General features: G+C 39.1%; 1 protein-coding gene across 1 annotated transcript; it reads right to left on the bottom strand.

Annotated features, from left to right (window-relative positions):
- Positions 1 to 4787: 4787 nt before the first annotated feature.
- Positions 4788 to 5868, bottom strand: LOC126623997 (uncharacterized). Its single transcript, XM_050292984.1, has one exon. It carries the CDS (start codon positions 5860 to 5862, stop codon positions 4822 to 4824), a length of 1041 nt encoding a protein of 346 aa, XP_050148941.1. The 5' UTR covers positions 5863 to 5868; the 3' UTR covers positions 4788 to 4821.
- Positions 5869 to 10823: the final 4955 nt, after the last annotated feature.

The raw sequence follows: 10823 nt of genomic DNA, 5'->3' as shown, positions 1-10823 counted from the left end.
AGAGTGACACATATTGGCATCTAAGGCATCCGTTAAACAAATCAAAATAAGTAAAAAAAGAGAGCAAATTAGCGCTACTTGATCAAATCTCTTAATTATGGTTTAATTCCTTAAACTACTGATTTTAATTTAGTTAATGATAACATTAAATCAATTAGTCTATAAACTAAATTAAATCAAATTCAAGAAGGGACTAATTAACTCTACTTTGACAAATTATATCAATTATGGTTTAATTTCCTAAATTAAAGATTATGATTTAATTAAATAATTAGCTCAAACTAAATCAAATAAGGAGATCAATTCCACAAATTACGGATTGGGATTGGGATTGAGATTCTAAACTAAGACTCAATCGCTTGCCTCTAAATACTAGGCTCATTTTCAAGAAAACAGACATAAGAGAAACAAAACAAGACCAAACCTTCGGAGAAAACCAGAAAGCTCTCTAGCCAAAGCAAATACCAACCACCCAAACACTCATGTTTTTCATCAAACTCGTAGAGAATCAACAAGCACAACAAGATACGTGCTAGTTCATCCACACTAAGGCCTAAGACCACCCACCACGTGAAATTGCTCGTGGTCTTTGTTTGTACCATACTTAGGGCCTTCGTATTTAGACCTTGTATAAATAATCGGGGGACTCAAGTGTAATTATGTAATAAATGAAGGGGCAAATATGTAATAAGTGAGGAGCCCTTAGTCTATAAAAAGGACTCCTCACCCTCACAATCCTCAAGCCTCATATCCCCAAACAGAGGCTCTCATATTCAGAGCTCTCATCCTCACAGAGAAGCTCTCTCAAACCCTCTATTTCTCTGGGGGGGACTCTCCCTCACGCTTGTAATCCATACATTTATACAGAGAAATACAATCAACATCAGTGTGGACGTAGCCCAAACATTGGGGTGAACCACGATACATCTTGTGTTCTTTACTTTCTTGTAGATTCACGGTCGGATTTACGTTATTCCAAGACCCTTCCGATTTTGTGCATCAACATTTGGCGCCGTCTGTGGGAATCGACACGAAAAACTATGTCGGTTCTTTTTTTTTTCTCACCACCGTGAGATTTCACCACACTCCACCGTGAATCTGCAGAAACTAAGAACCCAAAGCTTTCCTAGAAAACCCACGGAGCCACCTCGTCTCTCACTCTCTCTCTACTCTCTTAACTATAAACCCACCACATCTCTCACTCCCACTCCAATCATTTCTCTTCAATTTTAAGCAAAACCCATTTCAGATTTTAGAAAACCCATTTAAAAGTTCAAAACTTTTACTCAAATCCCTTGAAAACTAAGGAAAAGAAATAATAAAAAAAACCAGAAATTTCCAACAACCATGGCAACCAACAGAGCCCTAACCTTGAATCCCTCATCACTTAACCGCCCTATTCCACCACATACATCGACAGCCACCAACCCTGAAAGTGGCGATGGAAATCCTGATGAATGTGATAAAGCAGGTGCAGATCTCGCTTCGGAAAGAAGCGAACATGTCGTCCTACGACCCAGACGACACGCCGTTGCCCAATCTGCCTTTGGTCGAAGAAACCCTGGTGGAGTTGGATTCATCGCCGCCGTACCTGAGGTGCAAGCATTGCAAATGGCGGTTGCTGAGGGGCGTTTAGACGCTGACCTGTGTCTTCTACGGCAGAGAACTCTGCAAGGACTTCCCTCATGACCCCATCAATTTTCGTGATACTTTTGGGTACCGGTAGCTGCTCCAGTCCCTGAGCTTAAGTGGATCGGAGATAGTGGATTTACCTATTGGAGTAAATGAATTAAACAGAGGACATACTGCATGGAATGATGAGTTAAGTCTGTCTGATCTCTTAAATTTTAAAATAAAATGGACCTCCAGGCCAGAGAAAATTGAGACTGATCTCTCAAATGAGACCCTCAATCTGCCTAAATTACCAGATTTGGTTGGAGTCAATCTCGACAATTTTGTCTTTAAGGGAAACAAAGATGGTGCTTCAAGTAGTTTTGAAGAGTTGTTCGGGTCTAACACACAGATTACTACTGAAGGAGAGAGGCGATTCTGATTAGGCGGCAAGTTTTCAGTTTACTGCTTCTTAATCACTTCCTCAAGCTCCCCGAGACCCTTCTCGACACTCAGGCCCCGGGCTCTCCTCGAACCAAAACTCCACTCAGTTTCACCATATGAGGCATGATAAACAATAATTCAGAAAGCTCAGTAACCCATCCCTGCATCTTCTTTGCAGGGTGGTAGCCCTGTGAAATCATTTTCTGAAAAAGCAGAAAGTGAAAAGAAAAAGCAAAAGCAAGTCTGTAGGTGAGTATGTCTGGAGGTGGAGCGACAGAGAGAGGTACGGTGGAAAAGAGAAAGTAAAAGCAAAAGCTCAAATTCCCTTCAATTGTGCAGATGGGCTCTGCCAACCCTGACGTTTTGAAAGTTGCAGGAAAGGAAGTGGAAAACATGGCACACCCATACCCATTGTCATTCATGAATATTTTATTAAGTTGTCTTATGCAAACTAGAGCAATTATTGTATAGTTATACTGATGTGTAAAAAAGGCAACATGCCAAAAAAAAAGAGTATGTCCAGTACTCCAACATTATTCGGCAGCCTACCGCTATTATCACCAACCAGGTGATCAAAAGTACGTCCAATACTCCAAAATTATTCGGTAGCCTGCCGCTATTATCACCAACCAGGTAATCAAAAGTACGTGCAGTACTCCAAATTATTTGGCAGCCTGCCACTATTATCACCAACCAGGTGATCAAAATACGTCCAATACTCTAAAAATTATTCGGCAGCCTGCCGCTATTATCACTAACCAGGTGATCAAAAATACATATAGTACTCCAAAATTATACATGAGCATCACTCATGTCAATCATACATAAACATTCATGAGCATCACTCATGTCAATCATACATAAACATTCATGACCATCATTCATGTCAACATTCATGAGCATCACTTATATCAATCAACATAAACATTCATGAGTATCACTCATGTCAATTAGCTTCGAAAGCTTCATTTACAGAGCTCCAGCTTCGAGAGCTCCAGCTTAAAAAACTTCATTTACAAAAGCTCCAGCTTCAAAGCTTCTCTTGCAAAGCTTCACTTATAAAGCTTCAGCACATGGTATACAAATACTGCCTTCAAACAACCACCACTTCGGCCCATACATGGATTCAATTTGAAGTCTCCAGCCAACAGACTCTATTGACTGAAGACTTGAGGGACTACACTATGTACCATATATTGGGCTTCCGCAACTGGGCCTCATGAAAAATAATTGGGGGACCTAGCCCATCACTTATGTATTGAGGAGCTAACCCTTATTTTATAAAAGGGAATCACTTACCTTCATTAGAGAGAAACTCTTAGCCCATCACTTATGTATTGAAGAGCGAGCCCTTATTTTATAAAAGGGACTCCCTCACCATCATTAGAGAGCATCGCCGCCTGCTAAGCAACCGCCTCGCTGCTAACATCACTCATAACCCATCACTTATGTATTGAAGAGCAAGCCCTTATTCTATAAAAGGGATTCCCTCACCATCATTAGAGAGCATCACCGCCTGCTGAGCAACCGCCTCGCCGCGAGCATCAACTCTAGCCCATCACTTATGTATTGAGGAACAAGCCCTTATTCTATAAAAGGGACTCCCTCACCATCATTAGAGAGCATCGCCGTCTGCTGAACAACCGCCTCGCCGCGAGCATAAACTCTAGGCCACCATTTATGTATTGAGGAGCGAGCCCTTATTCTATAAAAGGGACTCCCTCACCTTCAACGCCACAAGCCGAGCCAACCAAGGCAACATAAGCCACAAGAAAAACAGCCTCGCAACATGTGTTACTTCTAGTTGAGCATCATTTCAGATTGGGCACCGCCTCATATCGAGTATCAGTTCTAGACGACATCTAGTTAGTTCGGCCCACACATGGACTGAATTTCAAGTCTCCAACCAAAAGACTCTCTTGACTGAAGACTTGGGGGACTACTGTTTGTACCATACTTAGGGCCTCCGTATTTAAACCTCGTATAAATACTCGGGGGACTCAAGTGTAATTATGTAATAAATGAAAGGGCAAATATGTAATAAGTGAGGAATCCTTAGTCTATAAAATGGACTCTTTACCCTCACAATCCTCAAGCCTCATATCCCCAAACAGAGGCTCTCATATTCAGAGCTCTCATCCTCACAGAAAAGCTCTCTCAAATGCTCTCTTTCTCTAGGGGACTCCCCCTCACGCTTGTAATCCATACATTCATATAGAGAAATACAATTAACATAGTGTGGAAATAGCCCAAACATTGGGGTGAACCACGATACATCTTGTGTTCTTTACTTTCTTGCAGATTCACGGTCGGATTTACGTTGTTCCAAAACCCCTCCGGTTTTGTGCATCAACAGTCTTGTTTCGTCCAAGATCAAGCTTTGGTGACCCTTGATAAAATATCGTCATGATTCAAGATCAATTGCATGATCAAATCTCAATACTAGCTAGAGATCGAACCAGAGAAATAGTATTGTAAAGAATAACCATCCAAACTCATTAACACAAATTCATTATTCTGTAGACGTATTCTTGTTTCATTTGTTGCAGAAAACTCATGCTTACAAAAATATTTGTCTATCGTTTGAAAAAAATCATGGAGTATTTCAATCTTTTTATAATTTTTGGCGTTAGGATTTTGTTCAATATTTTTTCCTCAACACATTGATGAAGCGATTCAAACTTAAATGTAAAAGACGGAATCCACGGTTCAATATATATTAGAAACAAAACTAAAAGAAGCTCTTGTTAAATTTCAATACTACTACTAGAAAAAAGTGTGAACTGATTCCGTGCGAAAGCACATTACATGAAGAAGTAGCAGAAACAAACAGAACATCACCACCATCCTCGTCCGAAACCCTAAAATAGGTATCCCAAACTGGTGAAATTCACGTCGACTCATGATTTCCCGCGCTTTTGATGAAACCATCAGCACCGGGAGCTTACACTTGGCATCCATCATCTCCTCCAACTCTAACGCCACCTCCAACCCATCGAAGTCGCCGTCTGATGACGTCATCGACTCGTCATCCCCAACAAACCGCCTCACAGCGTCCCTAATGTCGTCGCAGCAGCGAGCATCCTCGTCCTCGAAGAACTCCAGCACCCTCCTCAGCTCCCGGTCGGCCACGTCGTCCACAAACGGCAGGATTGGGATTGCGTTCTCCGGCTGGAAGCTGTACGCGTTGGGGTTGTCGTCGACAATCACCAGCCGGCTCAGGTCCCTCCCCTGAATTGCCAGGTCCTTCACGAACCTCCCATTCACCTCCGTACACGTGTCCCTGAATAGCCGGTGCGAAATCACCCGCTTCCGGTCCAGCCGGTCGAGCACCAGCGTCGCGTACTCGCGCAACCCGGCCGTGAACACCACCACCTCGTACTTGTTTCCTAATTTCTCCAAAAACTCGTCCACGCCAGGACGCTTCACGACGTAGAAAGTCATTACTTTGCCGCGAATCATAGGCCGTACGACGAAGTCAAATCTCTTGGGCGGCGGGCCCGTCACGGAATGGACCAGTGTCTCATCGAGATCGAGAAACACGGTCCGCTTCTCCGGCGAAGTCAGTGGCGGGAGCGGACGGCGTTCCCGGGATAATTCGGATTCAGGTTCACCGTCTCGGGTTTGGGTTTTTTGAATGATCTTAAATCCTTTGGAGCCAATGCGGGTGAGCACGATAGAGGAGGCAGCAGCTGCGGCCTTTATAACGGGGCAGTTGCGGCGGTGGCGCTGCCTTATGCCACGACACCCCTTGGTGGACATGGGATTTTTGTCGAATGCGGTTTTCTTCAAAATCTTGGACACCATTTTCTTTTGTTTTCTAGACCTCGGATGTTAGGTTAAACGTACGCTGTTTTCTTTTCCGGAATTGGTTGCTTGAGTCTTTGTTCAAGATTAGAATTTGAAATGAAGTGTTGGAGAAGTTGAATTTGGTAAGAAATGTTGGGGGAGTGGAGAGATTTTTAAAATGTTTGGTTCGGTGTAACGATCGATAGTGAAGGTTAGAACCGAAGCCTAAGTGAGGTTTGAGTTTGTTTTAGCTGCGGTTATTTTGTTCGGAGATAATTGGTTTTGTATTAAGTTAAGACAATTTTGCATGCAGGTTTGGTTATTACAGTTAACTGTTAATTAGCTACGGTTTTAGTTTCGTAGTGAACCACTGGACCTATCACTACCAAGTCTAGGGGTGGATTTTTTTGCCAAATTGCCGTGCCAACCGAATTGCCAACCGTGCCATACCGATTTTGTGCCAAATTTTTCGTACCAATCGGTAATGGTACGGTATTGTACCGTACCGAAATTTCATGGTACGGTATTGGTAATTGATACCATTACCACGGTATTACCGTACCATACCGATAATACAATATAATATATAATTTATAAATTATATAATAGATAACTATATAACACATATTTATAATATTCCAATAATTTGAAAATAAAACCCTACTTATATTAGCATTGTTGTTGGTGACTTTGATCTCTTGAAATTGTGGAAATCAAACACAAAAGAGTTCATAATTCTTTCACAAATAGACAAAATATCTTTGTAACCCCCACTGCTACTTTTGCTAGTGAAAATGCATTTAGCCTAGGGAGGAGGATTATGGACCCTTTAGGGTATCCTTGACTCCTAAAATAATGGAGGCACTAGTGCATACTAGTGGTTGGCTTAGGGCATATGAAGTAAACTTCTACAAGGAACCAACGGAAGATATGCTTCAATTTTACAAGGAAATGGAAGAAGAGAAAACAAGAAAGATATGCTTTAATTTTTTTAGTAAATTTGTTATTAAATGGTTTTCAACTTTAATTCTTCTTGCTACTAATTAATATGTTTTCTTTGTTTGTAATGTAGGCTTGACACAAACTCAATCTTCTACAAGTTCAATGCCTCCTCCAAAAGTTTCGACATCTTAAGCTTGAATAACTGATCAATGAATTCTCCTTTTTGAAGTTTATTTCCAATTTTCATTTGGTTTGAAACTTTAATTTCTATTTGGATTGTTAACTTCTATTTGTTTTGATTCGTAACTTCTATTTGGATTGTAAGCTTAATTTTCATGATGAATCTTGATGCATCATTTGAATTATTATATGTGTGAATTGTGAATGATGAATAATAGATGAATTTAATCTATAATGCATGAGATAAAGGTACAAAAAAAAAGTTTTGCCCTTGAATTGGGTTAAAAAAACAAAAACAAATTTTGTCCCAAAACAAAAACAAATTTTGTGGCAATTACCATTGCCATACCATGCCAACCGAACTTTTGGCAATACCGAACTTTGGTATACCGAAAGTTTGGTACGGTAACGGTAATAGATTTTACCAAACCGAAAGTTTGGTATGGTAATTGGTACACGGGGTTTGGTACGGTAACCGTACCAAACCCACCCCTAACCAAGTCTACTAAATTGAGTACCAAGACGTCATCCCAATCATAGTCTGAAATATCGATAATATCGACAATATTGACGATAATATCAGAAAATATTGATGTCGATAATATCGCTAAAATATCGATGTAAAGGAAGGAAAAAAAAAAGTTTTTTCGAATCACGGATATTTCGGAACATATCCATGTACATATTATACAAATATCGACAATATTGACGAATATTGATGTCGATAATATCGCTAAAATATCGAAAATATCGATGTAAAGGAAGGAAAAAAAAAGAAAAAAAAGGGAAAAAAGGGAGGAAAAAAAACACAAAGGGGATTTGAACCCTTCCCATTTTACTCATTCAACACCGTAACCACCATATATCACCTATGTTTTAGTGGTAATATGCTAAAATATTTATATTTATATGAGTAGCATGTTAACAATTACATGCAAAACTATTTTGGGGATTTATCATTTGATGAATACTCTTCACAATAAACTTACTCTACACATAGAGATGATGAAGATAGCGAAAATTTTGAACCTCATAGGAACCTTATGTGGTACTAAATCACTCATGTATCTTACCATGCAATGTATAAAGTGTAAAATATTATAGTAAATCATTATATATAAATGATTATGGTATATTTAATCTTTTTTTTTCATTAATTACTACATATGTTCTACCCTCACAGTGTTTGTCAACTCGCTGTATAATCAACTTAAATCAGTTAAATTCATCATGTAATGCATTTCCTTCTATTTTTTGTTTAATAAATTAATAGACAATTGACTAAATAAACATTCTCCAAAGTTTCAATAAAAATTTTCAAGTTTTTCTTACAATTTTCGTGTTTTTTATTCAATTTTTATCGATATCGATAATTGTAGACATCGAAATTTCAGTAAATAAATGTTGACCGATAAATCAAAGTGTCAACGCTCATGTATTACATAAATTTTACACGTAGCGTGTGACTCGACGAAAATTGAAATGAGTTGGAAAAGTCATCAAACATGACACGTGTCAACACCTGGCAGAAACGACTTATTTCATCTGGGATATTATATTCAAAATTAGGCCTTGGAAAATTCTATAAATACAAGCCCATTTCATTCATTTGTAGGGGGAACGAATTCATATTACACCTTGAAGCTCTGAAGCTCTGAAACTCCGAAGCTCTCAAGCATCCAGGTTCCTGAAGAATCAAGAAAGTGTTCTTCGTTCATCGTTCTTCCAAGATCAAGCCCCAACGGCCCTTTGGTTCAACAATCATCCACCAATTCAAGATCAAGCCCCGACGGCCCTTGAAGAAGCGTTCTTCGTTCTTCGTTCATCATCCGTTCATCCAAGATCAAGCCCCAACGGCCCTTTGGATCAACAAACGTCGACAAATCCACACACATCCAACCGTTCTTCAAGATTAAGCCCAAAAGCCCTTGAAGATCCGTTCATCACTGTTCTTCAAGATCAAGCCCAAAAGCCCTTGAAGACTCGTTCATCATCATTATTCAAGATCAAGCCTTAACGGCCCTTGAAGAAACACTCATCAAACCCCAACGGCTCCTTGAAGATCCGCTCAAATCCACCTTCAAAGATCAAGCCCACGACCCCTTGAAGAAACTTCCAACAGTTCATCCAAGATCAAGCCTCGACGGCCCTTGGATCAACGAAACATCCACAAATCAACACCTTACGGAGATCGAATCAGAGGACCAAAATTGAGAGAGATTGTAACCCAAAATCATCAAATACAAATATTTGTTGGTGCACGTTGTTCTTGTCTCTTTCGTTTCAGGAATTTTCCGTGTTCACAATAATATCCCAATATTTCCATCGAAATTTTCATGTTTTTGGACTACTGATATTTCCGATATCATCGATATTTTATACCATGATCCCAATTCGCCTTTCATAATTGTTTTTCTTCTCTTGTAAGAGAGGAAAATTTTTTAGTTGTGATGGGAATACAAGTGGTACACCACGTGTCATCAAACAAATGGTGGGGAATTTTATTTTTTAAGTTATTAACTTTTTAGCACACATATTCCATCATTTGTTTAGTGACACGTGCTGTATCACTCCGTGTACCGGTTACATCATAACTATGGTGATCTTCTATGTGTTCCTTTCGTCTGAAATTAGATATTTCTTCTTAGTTTAAAGTTTCTGTTGCATAACATCTGCATAATCATAATGATTATTTCTCTTCCACCACATGTCCAGACCATTGGATAATCCTCAAAGGTCTTCATATGCGCTTTTTCAAACTTCTGAGTGGTCCTAAAGCCAACCGAATCCATAAATGAATCCATCGCTATATATGAGTCAAACTTGAAACATGTAGACCGTGGCACTAGTTAATAATCCTGTCTCAATTTTATTTTTGGGAACTTTAACGAAAAGCACCCGGTACTGTTCACTTTAACGAAAAACCACATTTTTACACTAAAAAATCAATCCTGGTACTATTCACTTTACCCTTTATTTTGTCCTTATCATTAAAACTCAAAGTTTTCAAGCCATTTTCATTAGTTTTCCTTTTATTTTAAGCCGTGGACAGCTGCACTACAACAAGAATTGGGCTTCTTCCACAAGTGTTCTGGGTTTGCATGTGAGCCCTTGTAAATTAAAGAAGGCCATTATTTGGACTAAGATTCCATTTCCGTGAATCAAATCCAAACAAGGATGATATTAATTAATAGCCATTTTATTCTATATAATAGGGTTGGAAATCGGCTCGAAACACTACGAGTTTGTACCAAGTTCAGGTTGTGTTTGGCTCGTCAAAGATTAACATGTCAAACCTATATTCGGTTCAATAAGAAACAAATCAAGTTTGAGCATTGATATGTTTGATTCATAAAGCTCGTGTAGATTTTATTTTTTCATAGAACAACTCGAATTATACTCTATTCAAGAAGTTTTCTTAGAGTAAAATCATCAATTTTTTTTTGGGATAAACGATATTCTAGTCTAAAGGGAAGGGAGTTGGGATAGGCCACATGCTGGGTCAACCCCTAACTATGAAGGGAACTCAACACAAATTCAACACGTCATCGTCATCTATGTAAGTTGAACGTGAAACCTCTAACTTATAAGTGATGAGAAATAACCGTAGACCGGAGTATTAGCTGATTTTTTTTTCTTCTAATTTTAGATTGACTATCTTCAATTTGACATTTAGTTCAATATTCTTTTGTTTCAAAATAAACTACAAGCGTGACAACTTAGCCCACCGCGACTCCTAATCATCAAATTCTTAAGGTAAAATATCGTTCATGTATTACGTTATATTATTAAAATGTTGTTAAGTTGGAAGTTTTTGTTACAAGAACTCGAGGAGTTAGACTTGCTTTTACTTCGTT

Source organism: Malus sylvestris, chromosome 5 (assembly GCF_916048215.2).
Source record: "Malus sylvestris chromosome 5, drMalSylv7.2, whole genome shotgun sequence".
Taxonomy (NCBI): Eukaryota; Viridiplantae; Streptophyta; class Magnoliopsida; order Rosales; family Rosaceae; genus Malus; species Malus sylvestris.
Note: the sequence above shows the minus strand (reverse complement) of the source record. Positions and strands in the feature narration are given on the sequence as shown.